Genomic DNA, 22,557 nt, shown 5'->3' on the forward strand with positions numbered 1-22,557 from the left:
GGGATGTTTCCCTGACCGTCGCCAATAGCCCATTGTGCAGCTCTAGTGCGACGTAAATTAACAACAGCAACAACAATCAGATAGTCACAGTCTTCAATCATTTCTTCAATTGGAGATCGAAATGTGCTGCAGGTGGCGTAGAGCAGAACTTTCTACTTATGGAAACACTTCGAATGCTTTCACCATTAGCGTGTGGAGAGTCATAGGGGAAGGAAGTACATTAGTTTTTGTACGTTATGAAACTATATGGAACTGAAAACTAAATTGATCATAGTTCCACAAGAAAGCTTCATGGAAACTTAAAAAAATATTTGTGATAATTAAATAGAAAAAATAACAAGAAAGGGGAAAATGTAGTAGTACATTTCTATACAACTAAAAAGAGGGAAGGGGGAAAGGTCAAGCCATGGAACCGGTCTTCTCTCTATATAGCGTATTCGATCGCTGCGATCGCTAACTCACTCCAGGTAATTGATAAGTGAGCTATAAGCAAAATACTGCAAAGAGTTCCAAATATGCCCGTCAATCACTATCATCAATAGAAACTCAGCCACTATCATCAATGTTGTGACGGCGGATAAAGTGAATCTAGTTGAAGATAAGTATGTCAGTCATGCTGAGAGTAAGTTATGTAGTTAGGTTTTCTGTATTAAAAAGCATTATCTAAAAATATTTAAACATTGATATGGTTTGAAAAGTGGAAAAGAAAAGGGAAACTGTAACACTGTTCAATATTGTATTAATTCACATAAGTGCAGATTGAACTGATAACAGAATTTCGTGAAACAAAATTTTTTTTATTACAAATTAAAGTCTACAAGAAAAGAGCAACATCTCTCATCTCGTTAACAATATAATATCGGGCATAAAGGTAGAGTTCAACGAAAGGACTTATAAAAATAACTCGGGTTTCGTGTTGTCAGTAATTTTACACTTTCTAGCGATGAGACCAAAGGGGTCTTCATATTTGCGGGTGCATGATCCAGAGATAATACATTACATTACAGGGATGCACAACCAGCAACCCCTTAGCTTTTGATGTATGGCTGGCCCTAACATAACAATATTAAAAAACTATTAAAATTTTTTTAAAAATTTTTTTTTTTAAAATTAAGTTTTGAAAGCGCCTGTCAAGTTTTCGATCATATTATTTGGTGGTTATCACTATAAATATCCACATTATTTAAAATCCCAATATTTTTAAAAAAACAAAATTATGATGCATGAATTTCGAATTTTAGTAATCACTTTTTGAAGCTCTTTATTTGTGTCCATTTCATAGTTAATCTAAGTGACTTTACGATAGTGTTGTATTTGTATAAATTTTATCGTAAATCCAAGCTATTTTTCTATAGTTTTTTTGGTAATACATATTTCTACATGGTTTTAAAAATTCCGATGTTTTTAATATGTATATACAATACTAGAATCGTACATTTCAATGTGGGCTGATTTTGTCACAAATCTAAACGATTTTTTCATTGGTTTTTTAAATTCTTTCAACACTTATAACTATGCATTTCCACGAGGCTTCGAAAATCCAGTTAATTTTAAACCAGGGCTATTACGACTTGCGATTTTAAAATCAGGCTTTTTAATCATCACCTTTAAAGTACTCTATTTGTATTGATTTCATTGTCAATCCATGTAGTTTTTGAATGTTTTTATTTTATTTTTAAAATGGCAATATCTTTGATACAATACTACTATAACACGCGAAATTTGGTTTGGTTTTTTAATATGTTCACTATTTTTAAACTTTGTAATTTTTTGTAGCTTGAAAAAGAGCTTGAAAAACCATTTTAGGAATGGTTCATAAAATTATAAAATCTCTCATAATTCACTAAATATAAATGTTCTAAAGTTAAAAATATAATGAAGTGAATCCCAACTAAATGTTGAATCTTATTTTGAGCTATATTGCATTTGCTTTATTTTAAATCATTTTAAACCCCATATAATTTCTTTGTTTAAAATATTTAATTTGCATTTATGTTGCTCAATAAAATAGTTTCACCTTTTTTTTATTTTAATCCAAGAACATTTCAGTTAATTTATTTCAAAATGCTTTTTTGTATTATTGGATGTGATAAAGAACCATTACTTTTTTTCCATCTTTAGATTTTTTTCAATGAAACTATTTTTTGATGAATAGAAAATTTATTTATTTTGAAAAGTATTAGTCTTGAATGAATTTTAATATTTAAAGTAATGTAATTTTATGCAAATGTATTATTAGGTTGACTGATAAAAAGAAATGTGCCTGATGTTTACATAAAAATTATAATTGCCATCAACATGTCTAAATACTTGGGAAGGCAGCCTTTCATTGAAATAGGTTGTACGCCCTTAATAAATTGCAATAATATTTTTTTTCAATTTATAAATTTTTTTAATTCACTTACAATAAAAAAAAAAACAAAAAAAAAAACGCTTGACTAAAATTTGAATTTGATTATTGTAAGATAGTGAGTTATTTTCTCATATTTTTAAGATTTATTTTATTTCACTGTGGTAAGTCAGTAAGTATATTCAATGTTCCCATTTAGTAATTTTTCTAAATACCGCCTTTCTATCGCAATTATTATTTCTTTATTAATTAATATTAATTTAAACTAATATTAAAATAATTTAAATTATATATAAATTAAAATAAAATGAAATCTGTAAATACAAAAATCAAATAAAAGCTGAGTTGTAGAGGGAATTTGTAATCTAAATTAACTAAAAAAAATAAATAGACTAAACAATAACTTTTGTCTAACATTTCAATAAGTTCTGCATTCAAAAATTCAAAATAATTAGCCTGTGGAATCTGAATTGTAGAGAAATTAGCTCAACTCCGATTATGAAAATGAATTAGATAAATGTTTATAATCATGAAGATAAAAATATTACTTGTATTATTCTTACTACAATCCTTTAAATTATTAATTATTTTAAAATTAATTTTTACACAATTTTGAGCATACTTTTTTAATAGAATATAAAGAACACATAAAACTATTGAAACGGAGAGAAAGTCAAGCTTTTGATTTTCTGGAAAGAGAAAAAGCGTTTTGATTAAATGAAAATAAATAATTTTAATAACGAGCCTATATTTGTGGAATCCAATTCCAAATTTATTCAAGCTCTCATAAGATACATGCACTTCATTATATTTTATTGTCAACTCTATTAAATATTATGTCATTCCTCCTGGAATTAAAATGTGTACTTCTTTGCTAGATGCCAAGTATAATTGTGGAAGAAAATCAGAGGGTAGATTCTGATCTAATAATAGGGCAGTCTTCATCAAAAATAGTGGACACATTAAAATCCACACAAGACATCATAAAGATGGAAAAGATATTTTTCCAATCAGTTAAAAATTATTTCAAAACAGTTTGTGACTTTACGATTTACAAATTTCCTTCAATAAATGCTGAAATGTTAAATGAGATTGAAAGTGCTTCCTTTTCTAGCATAAAGCTTTTCTGTGACAGATTTCCTGTTTTGACAATACTTTTTAAGTATTAAAATTCTGATGCTCTCTTAGATGAATTGGAAATTCAGTTTTGCTTTCTTCAACTGGAAGATTTGCCCAATGGTGTACTTGCTGAAAGTAGAATGGATATTAAGTAGGTAAAAGTGAACAATTGCTCTAATAGAAATATAAGCTGTTGAGTGAATTTATGCTTGAATTTTCATCTTGCCACATAACAATGGAAGTTGCGAAAGGGTTTTTCTCTTGTCACGAAGAGACTCTCAGTTATCAAGTAAACATTTGGAGAACTTATTGACTGTAAAATCGATATTTTGAGTTTCTTGCTTTGAATTTTTCACTTTGAATTCTCTTAAACAGCTGAGAGTTCTTGATAATGATTCTAAATATAGTTTTATAAAGATTTATGTGTTTTTTCTTATATTTACTAGATTTATATGTTTTTATTAATGTTATGGATTAAACTTGGTTAATATTATAAAAAATTGTTTTATGAATATACAGTCGGACCTCTATTTAACGAAGTCGCTAAATCCTGAAAAAAAGTTCGTTATTTGGAAAATTCGTTAAATAGAAAATCATCTTTTGAAATACTTACACAACGTAGAATAGGTTTTAAATTCATGGATACTAGAAATAATTAAAATTGCAATTGATGCACCTTTATCTTGTAATTTTTTTCTTTAATAGTCAGGCACTTTCGCTTCGACATTTTGCAGCCGTAAGAAAAGCAACAAGCAGCACTCTGATCAGCAATCTTAAAACAGGAGCTCTACCGAGTGAACAACGAGAAAGTTGAAAGTTTTTCTAGAAAGGAAGTGAACAGTGGGGGTGGAGATAATAGGACATGTCACTAAGGGACCAGGGACCACACACTTTGATGACCCATTCCTTTTATCTTCTCTGCTCATTTCCTATTCAAGGAATTTGACCCTTTCCCCCCTTTTCTAGTGGGATTGCATTTCCTGTATGAAATGCAAACAAAAAGGGAAAGGAATTTTACTGCTTTCTCTAAAAGTTAAGGGGATGCGAAAATCAGTTCAAGGTTATTTCCTCATAAAATGCGTTAACTAGTTAATAATTTTCTCAAATATTTTGGGAAATGGGGAAAGTAGATCTAAAAAAAAAAATTCGTTAAATAGAAAATTCACTTCGCTATTTAGAAGTTATTTAACGAAGAAATTTCCAAAATGTTCTTGGTTCCACGAAAAAATTCGCAAAATAGAGAAATTCGTAAAATGGAAGTTCGTTAAATAGAAGTCCGACTGTATATATTATTTTAAACCAATTTTAATTAGCACCTATAAGTTATTAAATTTGGCTAAACATATATGTATTGAAGTGAGAAATTTTCATCTATTACACTATGCCATGGTTCATAAAAAATATCCTGCTTTTAATTTTGGAGTCTGCATCTCAGACTTGTCACTTGAGTCTTCTTTTGTTTGTTTTAATTTGTCCTTTTTGAAATTTGCTTTTCTACTCACAATGCATGGTTTTAAATATAAAAATTATTCTTTGATTTAATTGATGTGCATTCTTTACTGATTTTTTTTAATTTCCTCTTTTCAGTAAGTAACTGCTTAACTTAAATGAATAATAGATTTACTGTTAGCTGCGGTTTTTTTTATTGTTGGTAAACTTATTATTGGGAGTACAAATTAGTTCGGTCCGTTTTTTTGTGGTCAAAAATGTATTTATTTAAGAACAAAATGAATGAACAGATTAATCAAAGTATTGTCCATAGCTGGCTACTACTTTTTCCCACCACTCAGGCAATTTTTGAATTCCATCTCGAAGAAATGTCTCATCTTTTGAGGCGATCCAAATTAGGAGCCAATTTTTGATTTCTTCAAAAGAAGTGAACCGGTGACCTGCCAAATAATGGTGCATCCGTCCGAACAACCAGTAATCAGAAGGAGCAATGTCCGGCAAATACGGCGGGTGCAGTAAAATATATACCACTTGAGCGTTTTCAAATAATTTTTGCGACATGAGACCGACTGTTATCATGCAGAAGAATAACTTTGTCATGTCACTTCTCATATTCCGGCCGTTTTTCTCGTAATGCACTGTTCAAACGAATCAATTGTAGCCTATACCAATCGACCGTAATGGAATCGCCAGGTTGTAGCAGTTCATAGTATGCAACACTATTCTTCATTCACTAGTCGCCATTCTTGAAACGTCGAAACCATTCCCTACATGATTTATCAGTTGGACCATTGTAACCATAAACTTCTACAATCATTCGATGCGCTTCAGCTGCACTTTTCTTCCAATTAAAGAAGAAACATTAAACTTCCCTCAAATGCTGCTTTGTTACCACAGAATTTGACATATTCAACAAAGTGAAAAACAGGGTTTTTGTATGAAATTCAAAGCAATATAAACTGAATACTACTGACAGATGTCTAACCTCTCTGAAACCACCGAAACCAGTTGTCCCTATGAAACATTCATAACAGCCAGAGCCATCTTTTGAGGATGGGCCGAACTAATTTGTACTCCGAATATACTAATTAATTAATTTTAGTAATTAAGTAACTGATTTTGATTAATTTATTAAAGAATTTAAGCTTTTGTTATGTTAGGAAAATTAGAGAAACAGGTTGGATTGACACTTTGTAGCTTATCTATTAGCATATATCTTCTGCAATATTTGTCAGGAGCGCACAATTGGTATATATTTATCTTTCCTATTGATTTAATAGTTAATATTAAGCATTTAGTTGTTGGCATCAATCTTATGTAAATCAGATTAAAGGATAAATATGGATAGGTTACTGATACTCGTGCACTTTACTTTTCACTTGAGAACTTCATTCGCTAACATGATATTATTATTTTGTAAAGATGGTCGACAGCAACCTAGCATTGTGATGGAACCAGCTGGTATCAGATCATGCTGACTAATATGCCCTAGTCGCCACGGATGCTGTCGGAGGTTCCCACTAGATGTGAGAAACCATAATATGTAAAGAGCTCTATCTATTGTATGTCTGTAGCAGTTGATGGCAGTCGTTAACAAATGTCTTAGTTGATGTCAAATAACTATCTACTATTTAGATAAATGCTTAAACTGTAAGTAAAGTTTCTTGTTTTTCTACTATTTCTTGTGCAGTTATATGTGTTAGCCAAACATGAGGTACTGCATTGGCTTACAAGGTGTTACAAGTATTAGCAATTTCTGAATTTATATGTCTTTCTCCTAATTGAACACTTCTTTTAGCAAATATATTTTAACTGCCTAAAAGTGTCCCTTTTTACCAAAATTTTCTTAAAAATTTTGCGCTAGAATAAAATATGTCCTACCTTGACTAATTATTTCAGCTTCATTGTCTTATATTCAAACTGATGGAGTATATGGGTTTGCAAAACTACAATTATTTTCATGTATAGTTTTAAGGTTACTATAAATCAGAATATGGTGACATCAAACATGGATGAGTGTTACCCTTTTCTGGAAAAATTGTAAGGGTCTGTCTTGAGACTAAGAATCAGGAGACATGTAATTCATGACAGTTGAAATAAATAATGATATTGCTGTACTAATTTATTATATTTATCTTAAAAATTATGTCATTTGATTTATTTTATTATAATTTGAGCAAAAATTTTCTACTCTATTACCATTTCCCATATATGTGAAAATATATAATATAGTAGTTGTTATATTTAAAACTTAGTTTTTTTTTTTAAAATCTATTTCTAACATTTTGAGGATAATAACAAACAAAATGAAAGAGATTTTTTCCCTCCATTTTTGGCATGTTTTTCTCAAATATATTTCACAGACAAAGAGTTAAAAACACTTTTCTAAAACACATAAAATTAGCATAATTTTTTTTTCTTTTTAAATTTTCTAAATTAAAGACCAAAAAAACTAAGGTTCCATTCCAGACCATGATTTTTATTCCATTAAAATAAACATTACCTGAAAGATATATATATTATTTTACAAGAGTTTAAGATAAAAATTGTCTTTTTGAATAAAAAGGTTCAGGGTTTCTATACATGCCACTTCCTGTTTCTAATCAATTTTGTGTAATAAGAAATGTAACAGTTTTACTCTTAATATATTCTAGGAACTGAAATGCAGCTCTGTCAAATAGCATCAACATTTCTTTCTCATCTGCATTCACTTCTGACGGTATACTTGACAGTCTAATTATTCCAAGCTAGAGGGGAAAAATAATTGCAATTGTTAGTAGTAATACGGACATATTAGCTTCTGAGGTACATTTAAAATTATTATTATTTTTTATTATTGTTATTATAATGATTTCTAATGTATAATCTTTCTTTTTTAGTTTTGTTCTTGTTCTTGATATTTAGTTGAAAATAAATCTTTAAATATTATAAATGTATGTATTAGCTTTTCCCAATGTACATTGATAATGCAATAGATAGGAACAAACTAGAGAGGCAACCATGCACTCCAGATCTAATTGAACTATAAATTTTTACGTGAAAAAAATGTAATTTGTCATGTTTTATTGTACTTGCATGCAATAGTAAAGTTTTCTCAAAGAATTTTACAAAAACTACAGTAAGTAATAAAGTAGGAAAACAATAACTAACTTAAGTAAAAAAATTCTGCAATTTTTTACATATTCCTAAGCAAATTTAATTATAAACTTTTTGTACCCTAAAATTTATTTAAATAATTCTGAAATAATATTTTTTGATTTTAAATTTTTTAAATTTTTTTGCTATTTTTATCAATAGTTCGTAATTTTAGAATGTAAATGAACTCTTATATATATTTTTTTGATATTCGAAAACATCTGATTAGAATAATGTGCAATTAAAAAAAAAATTATGTAATTCTCACTATTAAGAATATAAATGCTGTTCAATTTTCCTATTCCCAATCACTGTCTAAGGAAATTTTAGTTGAAATTTCCAAAAAAATAAAGGAACCGTCTTATTTTTTAATACACTTATTTGTTGGTTAAAAAAAAAAGGAAAATAATAACAGTCCCTCCAGATGTTTTCTGCATTCCTGATTGCATTGTGTAAAAAATATGATTCATTAAATAAATAATCAAAAAAGAATCTTGTTTTAAATAAATTTTATTGTTGGTAAATAATGAATAAATACTGAATAAAAAATAAAAAAGATCTTCAGTGGCTGCTAAATGCTGAAATCAAAAATTTTGTTTAAAAAAATGTATTGGTCAAATGAATCGATTTTAGAATGTAGGACTTTTTATATTTTGTAGGGAAAAAAGGAATATAAGTCTGTTACAATCAGGGCTCAGCGTGAGTAAATTTTTTTTTATTTGCATTTCGCAATTTTTCTCCCTTTTCCTTTAAAAGAAAGATTTCACATTTGGTAATGCGCTAGTAATGAACGACTCACCTAAGTAGGTGGGGCATAGAAGAAGATTGAATATGTAATGAAAAATAGGAACTATCACTTTCAAATGAATACCTGTTGAAATGTAGCAATGCCAAGGAATGATTTTATTTATCATCTATCTTAACTTTCGTTTTCTTATCTGCTGTGGAGCTGCCCAGAGCATGAAATTTTGTGTATTTCTCCTGAATCGAATTTTCTTTTTCAATAGGGTTCATGCGCACCTTAAAAGTGCTCTATAAAGCTTAATTTTGCTGCATAAAAATTAAGCACTCTTAAAAGTTCTTACTTATTCTTTAAAAGAAAAAGTGTGAATAAAATATTAACTTTTTTACTATGCTATTTTTTTTCTTTTCAAAAATCCGATATTTTTAAAATAAGATGTTATTTTGTCATACGAATTTAAGTTATCACTTTTTGTCATGTAATTTTACGATGTTGGATGTTTTTTGTGATGTTTGATGTTGGTAGTTATTTGGAATTTTTTCAGCCCTTGATTTTTAATGATTTTTTACTATTGATGTTACTTCACGCGAATTTAAAATTTAAGTTACCATTTTTAACACATTTGATTTTGTCGTATATATACTTAGTTTTACAATTGTTTTGTGATTCATGTTTGCATGTTTTTTTTTAATTCCAATATTTTTAAATATGCGATGTTATTTTATCACATGAACTTAAGTAATGTTAACGATTTATTTGAAACTCACTCTTTATTCCAAAATGACTTTGATTCTAATAGAACTTACCATTCAACTGTGCTTAAATTGAATTCTGTCTTTATTATTTTTCACAATTTTAATTATTCGAAGAAATATTTGTTTAATTGCATACAGTATAAGCATTTGCTAGCATAATCAAAACAAAATACTGCCTACAGTTATAGTATTTAATATAAACTTATACTTTTAAAAACTTAATGCCAATAATACTTTTTCTATTTTTTTGCCATCAGTGCTTTTTTTTAAACAATTCAGTTAACTGCATTATTGTTTTCTATTTACTGATCAGCCATTTCTTTAAGTTTTTAAAATATTTGGCAAATAAGCGCATTTGAAAACTAATGTAGCTATATGTATTGAGACTAATAAAATTAATCATAAATGTATCAAATAGATATAAAAAGAAAATTATAAGCTTACTTGTTTAATGGCAAAATTTTAGTAAAATTCACAATTTGTGATAAAATTTGCAATATTTTTAAAGTGTCTAAATCTTGTATAAATTATTTATTATCCGTAATCTAAATAATTTTTAATAGTAACTTAGATTCTAATCATAGGGTGTAGTGTGAGAGGGGGCACACTTTATTTCAAGAAAACTGTTTATTTTAAATTTTATGAATATATGCATATTTATTTCGTTTATGTATGTCTATTTATATATAAATGTATGAAACTTAAAATAAACAAGCAGTTTTCTAAAAACATAAAGTGTGTTCTCCTCATGCTAGGCCTAATTTTTTTAGTACATTGAACTGTTTGAATTTTACTCTAGATAACCTGAAAACTTTTGAGAATTCTGTTTCGTTCAATATCTTCTTTTGAAAAAACTGAGCTTTTTCTATGCCAGATATGAATAACTGTATTCTTAGTAGAATTTATTCCTTTAATTTCACGCAACAATCCCATGTTTTATCTGTTACAATTTGAAGCAGATGTGCATCAAGCCTCTTACATTTTCCACCTTCAATGTAAATATGTTTGATTACTTCATGCAGTGTTTCTAAACACATGTTTGTATTTATGCCTGCATTACACTTAGAAGTTGGGCAGCTCCAAAGAGCAGGGCACATCGACCAGAGGTCTATTGTATCCAAACCCTAAATCATGATTAGCAAGAAAGCTTTATAGCTGAAATAAAGTTCAGCAAACACCTGACAGGAATATCTTGCTGTTCCCAGACTTTAATGTAATTTTGCCTTAAATGCTCAAATATTTGAGCAGAATAGACCTCACAAACGCAAAGTATATGTCGTGAAGTCTCCTCCTCAAGATGCCAACCTCTACAAAGAGGATTAGATATTACACCCATTATGTATAGGTGTCGCCTGAGGGTGCAGTGTCCAGTGAAAAGACTAATGATCTTTCTCAATCTGTTCTTGTTAAGCTTAAGAAGCTCTTTTTGACACACGCTCTTTTTGACTGTCCGATTGCTGAGCTATTGCTCTTGGGCAAGTTTGTCATAGGGTTTGAATATAGATGCTCTGAAGGATGTGGGAGAAATTCCTAAAGCTTGTTTAGGGCTCCAGTAAATTGCATGGAGCTAGCCTGTGCTAATTCATCGGCCAGCTCATTAGCATACCCATATATCCAGACACCCAGGGTAGGTATACCTTGTTACGAGTAGGAGGGTCACAAAGGACCAAGAAGCTCTTCCACACTAGAGAATAGGTCTATTTACACCTTGTTAGTGATGGAAGAGCAGCCTGACTGTGAGAGCAAATGTAGATAGTTATATTTAGATAACCCATGTCTAAGCTTTGATGATAGTCTCAACAGAGACTGTCAAAAGCACCTTCAATATCAATAAATACCATCAGAGCAATCTCTTTATCTGAGAGTGTTTTCTCAAAGATGAAGGAGGGCTCATATAGAGCAGAGTCTGTTGACTTGCCAAGTTGATAAGCATGCTGTGAGGAGGACAGTGGCTTATTAATGAGTAGAGAGTCTAAAATATCTGTCAATAAACTTTTCAATGGCTTTCAACAGACAAGAGGTGAGGCTGATTGGTCTAAATGATTTAGCCTCAAAGTAATTTTCCTTACCTGATTTTGGGATTAAAATTACCCTGGTATTCCTCCAAAAATGAAGTGTATACCCAAAGGCTATTCAGGTTCAAAAGATCCTACATAGAGTAGGGGCTAGTATGTCAATCCCCTTAATAAAAATTACAGGCATGATGTCATCCATTCCTAGTGACTTATAGAGCTCTAAGATTTAATAGCCCATAGGCTATAACATTTTCATAGGAGATCATTTTGACGGCCTCCCAGTCATTTTTACTGCAAGTAGTTGTATGATTATTGTAAAGATATTCATTTTCTACAGGATGAGATCCAGGGAAGTGAGCTTCAAATTATTTACCTAGAGCCTCTTTCCCTGACTCACTATATTTTCCATTTGTAAGACAGATAGCATTAAGATTGCAACTATAGTCTTTTGTAAGAATTTTTGCAATCTTTGCGGTTGGCAGGAATTGTGTTAATACCATTGCCGAAAGTCTGCCAAAAGCGACATTTAGCAGCTCTAATAGCCTTATTATAGGTAGTTAGAGCGTTTCGGTGGGACCGCCATTCACCTGATTTCTATGCCCTGTTAAATAACTTCCTAGATTTCTTAAGATTTTACTAAGCTCGGAAGACCACTAAGGAACACGCCTTGGGGAGCTAGTGGAGATAACATTACTATGATATAAATCGAGTATGATCTGTTGCACTTGGTCAACAGTTCACTTGACATCATCTACATCAGTGTTCCCCAACCTTTTTATCACTGCGGAACTGTCAATGTTTGATAATTTTACCACGGCCCACTGAGGGGGGGGGCATTGATTGTTTATATATTTTAGATTATTTTGATTTTATAATTTTAATTTAATTGTATTTAAACATACCTTTAAAATAAAATACAGTTACACCAAAAAATAAAGTGATTTAACATTTTAACTTACTTGAATGTTACATTAATGAGAACCCTGAGCTTGTTTCTTTGCAATAAGACAGTTCCATCTGGGGGTAATCGGAGACAATGACACCCAAAGTGTGTTGCTTATCTCCAGTTTATTCCGTTGCTTTGTTTTGGTTGCTGTTACTGCAGAAAATCCCGATCACACAAATAGGTTATTAGAAATGGCAATAGGGATTTAAGTGCTGTGGTGGCAATCTCGGGGTAATCTGCCAAGACTTTAATCCAGAACACCGGCAGAGTTGTTGTTTCGAACGTAGTTTTAAGGCCGCCGTCATTTGCAATCTCCAACAGTTGATCTTCTTCTTGCATTGACCAGCTAGATTCACCCGATTTGTTGGCAAATGGGTCGCGGATCCATTCCTTACCAGTTCGTGGGTCTTTTGTGGTTGGGAAGTAGCGCTCGAACTCTTTCAAAAGCAAAGACAAGTGATCGTGAACAAACTGGGAGAATGAATATTCAGGCTCTGTCTCGACTAAAATACCCGCTAATGTCTGAAACATGTCGAAAATGCCTCTATTCACGCGTCGTCCCCATAACTCCAGCTTGGCTTTAAAGGCAGCTACTTTGTCAGCCAACTTGAAAACAGTTGTCATTTTCCCCTGAAGGCACAGATTGAGTTCATTTAGCAGGTTGAATATGTCACACAGGTAAGACAGTTTGGTGACCCATACCTTGTCACTGAAATGTGTTGCCAGCGGTGACTTCTTTTCTAAGAGAAATCTTTGCAATGGCTCTTGCAATTCAAATACTCTCAGTAGCGATTTTCCTCTGGATAACCATCTTACTTCTGTGTATAACAGAAGGCATCTGTACTCTGCGTCCTTCTCCTCACAAAGCTGCTCAAACAGGGGCGAGTTAAGGGCGTGTGCTTTGATGTAGTTAATAACTTTAACGACATCAGTCAATATGCTGTTAAATTCTGGTGATATTTTTCGGCTTGCTAGCACTTCCCTGTGAATGAGACAATGTGTAGCTTCACTCTCAGGTGCAACTTCCTTAATCCGAGCAGTTAAACCAGATAGACGTCCGGTCATAGCAGCAGCTCCGTCTATGCATAAGCCTACACAAAAGGACCATTTTAGTTGTCTTGATATATAACCATCCAGTGACTTGAACAGTTCTGCTCCTGTGGTGTTGGCTGGCAAAGATAGTGCACATAACAAATCCTCATGCACATCTTCCTGATATTGATATCACACATAAACAAGTAGTATTGCCTTGCTGTCACAGGGTGCATAGCGTTTGTAAAAAGTACTTAAAGGTGCTTTTTTGGGGATTTCGTTTTTAAAAGCTTTTAAAGGTGCATTTTTCAGCTGGCGTTTTTAAAAAGTGCTTTTTTCCCTCGAATAATTTCATGTCGTACCCACGTTATGACTTGCGCATGCACGCATTCTTCGAACCGAAACCCGAGTGCTTCAATTCGGATGGAGAATATCAGATCCTTATGAAATGTTTTTCTTTTTAATTTATTTTAATTTTATTATTGTTTATTTTATTTTACTTCTAACACTTTTTTTACGTAGGGGGTATGGGTACTTTTGTTCTGAGTTCAGGGTCAAGTTGAATTCACTCGATGATTTGGGAAAGTAATGATTGTTTCGATTTACGTCTGTTTCTGTTTGGGGTTTTTTTAAAGCTAAAACTGTTGATAAAAAGTTTTTGTTTTCAATGATATCACTGATTGAATATGAATTTTTTGAGTGCTTGAAAATTTTTGTAAAGTGCTTGAAAAGTTTTTAAAAAGTGCTTATTTTTGATTCAAAGATTTGGCTACGCACCCTGTGTCAATATCTGTAGATTTGTCAACCTGGAGTGCGTACCACGGTGCTGCATTAATCCTTTCCAACAATTGCTTTTCAATGTCTTCGGCTATTTCCTCAATGCGCCTAGTCACAGTGCTAGCCGACAAAGGCACATGTGCTATCTTTTCCACAGCAGCTTCTCCTAGTATTTCACTGCAAATGTCTTTAGTGGCAGGCAAGATTAATTCTTCACCAATATTAAATGGCTTTTTAGCTTTAGCAATGCGGTTAGCTACCAAATATGATGCTCTTAGTGCACTCTCCTTTATTGATGTGGTGGCCATCATAAATTTTTTTGTCCTTCGTGTTCCCGTTTTTTTCTTTCAAAATACTCCAGGGACTTGTCTTTTAATCCAGAGTGCTTGACGTTCAAGCGGCGAAGCAGTTTTGAAGGTTTCATTGCGTCATTAGAGAGTTGATCGCCGCAAACTATGCAGAGCGGTTTTGGTTTGTGTGAATCGCCTGTCCCGACAAAACCATACTTCAAGTAGGACTCATGGTATTGTCTGTTAAAAGTTGCATGTTTCTTTGATGTTGAAGGCCCTTCGGTCTCTTCACTGAGCCTTTTCTTTTTTCCAAGGAAAATTTCTGAGGACGTCTGTTTTGTATTCATTTTTGCTAACTTGTGAGTTAAATTTGTGCAGACGCAATACAGACGTACACCAAGCACTGTTAAACCTGTGAAACTACCGGTGAACAGAGAGAGGAGTGATAGACACTTTATTTTTACAAAAAACGAACAAAACCGCATAAAGCACTCAAAACAGTAGAGAGGAACCATGGTCACGTGGTCTTTGGGCGACTAAATGGCAGACGAGCCAGCTTCTCTTTTATAGCCTTACTATACATTCTCGCTGTGTGAGGCCTCTGAATCGAGAGAAAAGACGAAGTTCTTTATTAGTTCCAATGCAAATGTCGCGTCGTGCTTTCGTTTTTTATTTATGATATTTACAGTTACGATGATTGTTTTTTTTTTAATTAAAACTAATTGAATGAGAAAATAGTTGCAGAAGATTTTTTTTTTTACTTTTTAGAACATTAAAAAATTTATGTTACTACACTAGGGAACCGATTATCCGGAACGATCGGGACCATCGCTATTCCGGATAACTGATTTTTCCGGTTTTCTGAATCGCTACAAAAAGCCGTTTTTTTTATTGTTAAACTCAACTAAAAAAAATAACATTTGGAAACAATCTTAAAAAGAAGAAAAAACGAAGTAATACACTAATGATTATTTTCAAAATGATGGTAAGGTAAGCATTTTTCAAAAAAGAACGAAAAATCCTAAAATCTTATGAATTTTTGTTTTTAAAAATGGCGGGAAAATTTATCAAAATTCGTTCCGGTTTTTTGGTTTTCTGGTTTTCTGATTTACGAATAACGGGTTCCGTACTGTACCTTCGGGGGCATCTTTTTTTTAAATAAATAAAATTTTAATGGAGCACAGATATTTTTAATTTGGGGTATAAACCTAGGAATTTAAATTCAGTTTCAATGAAATGGGCGGCCCGGTACCATTTGATCCACGGACCGGGGGTTGGGGACCACTGATCTAGATTGTTATACTTACCAGAGAGGTTTATACTTACCCAGAGATGCCAACTACTCCGGACACGCCGAAATAATTAAAGAAACGGTAAATAATTACAAAGTAAATTTTGCGAATATTTGACTATTTTTGCTGGCTTTTTGAAAGGCATAGCATGTCATAAGTACTTCAAAGTTGTGAATGATATAAGCCTACGAATTATTTAAATATAGCGGTGGATAAAAATCTACTAAATTGAATTTATTAAACCAAGAATCACAGTTGATAGTCTACCACTTTAAAATACATATTTGCTGTCCGGAGCAAGTTGGCATCTCTGCTTACCAGATAGGTTAACTGACCAGCTGTTCCAGGGTTCCTCCTTATGACCTTTAATCCAGTGAGGCCTTTAATAGAAAAGGTAAATAGTTGGTGATCTGAAACAGTAACTGCATCAGATACCTTCCAATCAGTCATCTAATATACAGGAATAGAGTTTCATAAAGTAAGGTCAATGACTTCCATTCTGTTATGCGTAGCAAAGATGGGTTCATTGCCTTGTTCATTGGACTTATAAGTTATAAAATAAAATATGTTCCATTAATACATCCCCTCCCGCTGGTTACAATCACTACTACCCACACTGTGTTGTGAGCATTTGCATTACAGTCAAAGATAAGTCTGCAGTAACTAAAACAGTAACAAAACAGTAAACAGTAAAGTAACAGCAACTAAATCCCTGTGGAGAAAGTTGATAAGGTTAAGGGCATTTAGATTAGACTTAGCCAAGATGCAGGCCCTGAGAGGATCACAATGGATATCATAAAAAATATTAAAACCCTTAACATTGAGGGCTATAATTTTACCCTTACAGGTCCAGGGGCTCTTGCATAACAGCAATGTCTAATTCTCCATTCAGCCTTTTAGCCAAGAGACTAGAGGCAGCAATGCTATGATGGAGATTAATCTGACCAACCTTGATTGTTTCTGTTGCCATGAATGATTAAAGGAAAAGAAACAAGAATGGCAACTGCCTATACTGGTGGGATTTAGCAGGAAGATCCCCTTTAACAGTTCTATGGCTTTGTCAATTCTAAGCATAGATGCTAGTAAATCAGGTTGTGGAGTTAAATCCGACCCAGAGCCGACCCCAGCTCTGAAATATCAAGATCATCGATTGAACTTACCTTAGAATCAGGAGAATTGGCCTTCCAGGGTTCCTCATCCTGATCAATTTCCCCCAGCTCTTGGCCTTCAGATGTGACAGAGGGGACATCCAATGTTGTTGGAACCTCTGCTGCCCTTTTCTTATTTGGATCATTGATGATTTTAAAGGTTACACAATCCACACCAGTGAAAGCACCATAATCGGCTTTCACTATGTCCTCAACATCTTCAGGATCAACCTCAAAGATCCATCTAGAAGTGCCCGGTCTCACTGCATTTTGCAGAACTCTCCACCTTATGGACTTCTACCCCAGGTTGAGTCGCAGCAGACGTTTGAGGAAGGTAGTCTGATCAGAGAACTTTCCTTTGATCTTGAAGGCTACCTTCACAGGCTTGGGCAACTCATCAGCACTAAGAATTTTCAGTGTGATGTCACCCAAGGATTTCTCATTAAAGTGGCTCCTGATCTAATCCACTGTGTTCAGGAAAGAAAATGGGCCAAGTTTTAGACTCAATATTTATAAAAATGTGCACTATATTATAATTTATTTTGAAGAAAACTTCCGATGAGTTTTAGTTGCACCATTTTTCCTAGCCGCCTTAATGGAGAAGGTGGAAAAAGGAAAGGACTCCGTTGAACGAAGACGCGACAACAGAAAAAACACAAAAATCGAATGTACCGTGCGAAGCGCAGGCAGCCCCTTAAATTGCAAAATGCTATAAACAAGTTACAGTTAGAAAAAATTAGAAGTTGCGGTTAAATAAGCTGCAAAAAGGTAAAAGTTAAAGTTTTAAATATATTTGATAGATACAGTTAAGAAACAACAAAAAATGGTGAAGTAAAAGATCTCGTGTGGATAGATAAAAAAAATAGGCGATGCACCTGCTATTCTACAAATTTGAGAGGAGCAACATTCCAGTCCACTTTCATAAGGGAAAGTGTAAAAATTACCAAATTAATTCAAGAGACTATATAAATGTTTAGATCTAAATATAGTGAGTGACTCCATGTCACATATTATTTTACCTGTAAATATATATAGATATTTTTTTTCAGTAAATTTCCCCTTAATAAAATTCAATCTTTCATATTGACAATCTAAATGGGCCATAAGTTAATAGTGATAGCTTTCACCATTAACATATGAATAGTCATAGGCAGGGGTTGAAAGAATTTGAAAAATGTGAGTAACCAGTAAAATTATTAGTACTTCCTCTATTTCTGGTTTCGTTTTTTCCAAATTTGAAATTTTGGTGAATAAATCCATGCACAAAAATAAAGTACTACTTACATTTCAAATGCTTAATAATGACAACAGAATGAAAATATTTATTACAACATAATAAAATATTTTAAATTTTTAAAAGAAATGTCAAAATAGTAGAAATCCATGTGTGATTTCAAACTATTATACTTTTGCTTTTATAATTACACAAGTATTACTAGGTTAACTTTATCTGCTACAAAAATACACAAATTAGAAATAAGAGTAGCAATGTTTCAAGTGCCCAAAATTATGTGCCCATTTTCAAGACTTGCCAGACATTAACGAAAAGAAACCAAAGTGAAAAAGATACAAATTCCAATTTTGTTAACATAATGTTATTATAAAACTAGAATTTAGAAATTTGAGGACTATGTGACAGCATGAATATAAATAAGATTTTTCTCCAAAAACTGTTGAAAACAAGACAAGAATGGGGAAAAAATATTGAGTTCAATTCTTTGAAAATTTTTCTTTTCATATATATTAAAAAAAAAATGTCAGATCACCCTTGAAAAGATAAAAATACAGTAGCCACTTAAGATTTGTTGGTTGCCAATGCTGATTGTACTTCATTAGCCCTGAACATATTAGTTGAAAATACATTAGTTTCTTGATATTCAAACTAATTAAATATGTTGAAACTATTATTGCTAAAGCAAGCTTTGTGGAAACTTTAAGATGCATTTTTGATAATCTTAACTTAAAAAGTATTTTAAAAGGGATAAACATTGTAGTACATTTATTCCTATGTATTTAAACTGAGGGAGGACTCCAGACATGGTGTATTTGAACATTGCAATTGCAAATGGTTAACAGTTTTTTCTAAATTTTGTGCTAATATAAATATTATAAACTGCATTTTATGAATACAATGCAAATTATGAAAATTACTTCTTTGTTTAACACTTTACACACAAATAGCCTAATTATCTTTAATGCTTATTGTAAAATCAAATATTTGTTAGGCAATAGAAAATAAAACATTTAAATAAGATTATACTATTAAAATTATTTTTAATGCAAAATATATATTATGAACATGAGTAACACTTGCTAATTCACTCTTCACTAATGTACTCAAGATATATCAGTTCATTTTCATTGCCAACATTATAAGAAGTGACATAGATTTTATCATTCTCTATGACTTAATTTGTTGATGGGCAGCAATTTCTGCTTCTACAACTTCTTTCTGATTTTGATGCTCTAGACCGAGAATCTTTTGATTACAAGGAAAGTAAAGTTTTTTGCTGCCATTTGCAAAAGAAATTGAAGCCCTGGAATAGTAAAATGACCTGAGTTGAACCTCAATTGCCTCTTTCCATTGTAATAAACCTGGGTGAAATAAAAAAAAACATAATTTAACCTTCACTGTTTATTAGGATACTACTACAATATTACATATTCAATAAATTCAAAATAGATATACAAACTCATTAATTCAGGACCAATTATTACCATGAAAAAAATATTTGAACAAACAAATGTACAAAATGACAGATTTAATGCTAGATGCAACTTAAAATAATCTAAATCAAATCACTGCAACTTAATAATATAAATAAAGCTTTATATGACTGACACTTCAAATTGAAACACATAATAGTTTTTTTTAAAAAACTTCTCACTTCAATCTTAATCCAATCTTAGTAGCTGTTCTATAGGTTTACAAAAATAAAAATCTATTTTTTTTTTTGCAGCACATACCTCATCATTGTAGTTAAACAGCTTATCCATGCACAACAGACTTACAACTCTTAATGTTTAATACCCTAATATAGTAATCAACTAACAAATGTAATAGAAATTACTGTTTTTGAAATGTATCGTAATATAAGTTATAACAGTTACTACATTACATAACAATAGCAACATAATGCAAATTAAAACTTTATACTACTTATAAACTTACTTGTAATAGAACTCTTTTCTTTTACATCTATGATGTTATGAAATTTTGATAAATGGCTCCTTAATAATATCTGAGTTGTGAAACACACCTCGCAACCATTTACTGTACATTTCAAACTTCCAGTTGTTTCATCTGCTTTATAAACGTTCCTTCGATGCTCGTACAAATTTTTATAAATTTTTTCGCAATATTTGCTAATCATTTTATTCATTATTAAACATAAATAATAACAAGTTAATAAATAATAATAGGAAGCACTAATAACACGTGTAAACAGAGCAAGTGTGAAAACTAAATATCAAATCTGTTGCAAAGGATTTCTTTTTTGACTTTATGGAAAAAAAAATTTGTTAATGTTGTTGATAGTAAAAATCACTTTCAGAAAATGAAAGTCTTGATATATTGAAGGGGCTAATAACTTCCAAAGTAGATTTATTTCTAAATATAATTCACGAATGTCCTCAGTAGACGATTAAAATTGTGATGGTATGTCTTTGGATCATCCCTAGGGATGTTTCCCAAACTGTCGCCAATAGCCCATTGTTATATGTTGATACTTCAATAAGTTTTTTCCACTTACCCTTTTCTTTTGTTTCTCACTGTAATTATGTCTTTGCATAACGTTATTTTTACAATACCTGAAATTTCTTAATTAAAATATCTGCAACTAAATCTAGAGAACGAAATACTATGTTGGTACATGTATACTAAAAGGGAAGGAAAATATTTTATGAATGCTTTAATGTTTGTGTTCAATTTCTTTAAACATAACATAGGTTGTAATTCAGTTCTTGAAAGCTTTCCTGAAAACATTATAGTAAGAGAAAATTTATTTAAATTGTGACTGCTGTTCTTAATTAAAACATTTTTTTCTTTTTCATATAGTTTTCTACAAGTTTAGTAGCAAAATTTTCCAGAAGGAAGCAGTTATAAAGGTAATGTGAAAGCAAGCTGATCCGAATATTATCATCCAAGGAATTCCAGTTCTCCATCCAGGACTCTAGCAAAGCTCCAAGCTCGAGTAACAAAAGCCACTCCAGTAAACCTTTGAGTGATCATGACAACAGCCACTCCAGCAAAGCTTAATGTTTCATATGTTTCACAAAGCTTAATGTTTGTGACATATTCCAAGCAACAGAGACTTTGGCCATACATTTCAAGGCCCCCCAAAAAAGAAAGAAAATCATCGACCAACGTTTACTGTCGCGTGCCTTAGATCCAATGGATACCCATCACGAATGGTTACATTTTTCATTCAATGGATGGACCCATTCGTTCACAAGTGTTGCTGGAACAATTATTCAAGATGAAGATGGCCTTTATGATTTTAACAGATGCCATGACAAAAGGAAAATGACTAGTTGTCACAGACAATTTACCGGAATACCATCTGGCTAAAGAAATTAAAACTGATTTTGAAACCTGTGAAATATTTGGGACGATGCGATGTGTATATTGTTCACGTGAGGACTGTTACAAGAGGATTGCTGGCAGAGGAGGCATCTCCCAATTTCTTCATTTGCCCATGGAACCCATCGATCATGTGTAAGCCATTTTGTAATTTTTTTAAATAGTCATTTTGTAAATCATTTCGTAAATAGCCTTGTACATATTGCATGCAATAAAAACGTTAGTATAAAAAAAATTTGTATTTATTTCACAATGTTTAAAAAAATGTTACGGGTTCCCCTATTTGGGAGACCAGTCCCATTTTTTTGAAACACTCGCCATGCCGACATTAAATAACTTCATTTTTTGCACTTGCCAGCACGAGTGCTTCTGGTATTCGAAATATGTCCATATATGAATGATTTTACTTTTTCAACTCGTGAAACTTTATTACATTCACCTTGTATCAATTGGCTCTTAATAAGTGCCAAAAACAAAATGATTCAATGTTGGCATCTCGAGTGTCTTAAAAAAATGGGATAGGTTCCCAATTCGGGGGACTTATCCCATTTAGAGCTCCCCCATAGATCTTGGAGCATCACAAATCCTGATGGATCATGGAGCATCACTAACCTCAATGGATCTTGGAGCATTGGCGTGGATCTCATGGAGCATCACTTGCATCACTAACCCCAATGGATCTTGGAGCATTAGCGTGAATCTCATGGAGCATCACAAACCCCATGGATCTAGGAGCATCCTGATGGAAACTCCTCCTAGGATACATTGAAACTGTTTACGGACAACTCACATCCATTAAAATTTAAGGTTGCATGTTTCTTCGAGTCTCTCACTCCTTGTTCCTGTGCTGCATTTTTACGTTTTAGTGTTTCATTTTCGTATTTTGTAGCTCTTGTGTGTTTCCTCAAGTCCCGGACTTCTTGTT

General features: G+C 32.1%; 1 protein-coding gene and 1 pseudogene across 1 annotated transcript; one reads left to right on the forward strand and one right to left on the reverse strand.

Annotated features, from left to right (window-relative positions):
- Positions 1-121: 121 nt before the first annotated feature.
- On the forward strand, positions 122-21,867 carry LOC107443768 (uncharacterized). The gene is made up of 6 exons (XM_087156078.1): positions 122-215; positions 506-622; positions 3,539-3,620; positions 6,341-6,568; positions 7,573-7,723; positions 21,108-21,867. Exons 1-4 carry the CDS (start codon positions 122-124, stop codon positions 6,357-6,359), a joined length of 312 nt encoding a protein of 103 aa, XP_087012204.1. The 3' UTR covers positions 6,360-6,568; positions 7,573-7,723; positions 21,108-21,867.
- On the reverse strand, positions 12,662-14,628 carry LOC147800938 (SCAN domain-containing protein 3 pseudogene; annotated as a pseudogene).
- Positions 21,868-22,557: the final 690 nt, after the last annotated feature.

Source organism: Parasteatoda tepidariorum, chromosome 12, assembly GCF_982258835.1.
Source record: "Parasteatoda tepidariorum strain Cologne lab strain chromosome 12, Ptep-v5.0, whole genome shotgun sequence".
In the NCBI taxonomy this organism is placed as follows: domain Eukaryota; kingdom Metazoa; phylum Arthropoda; class Arachnida; order Araneae; family Theridiidae; genus Parasteatoda; species Parasteatoda tepidariorum.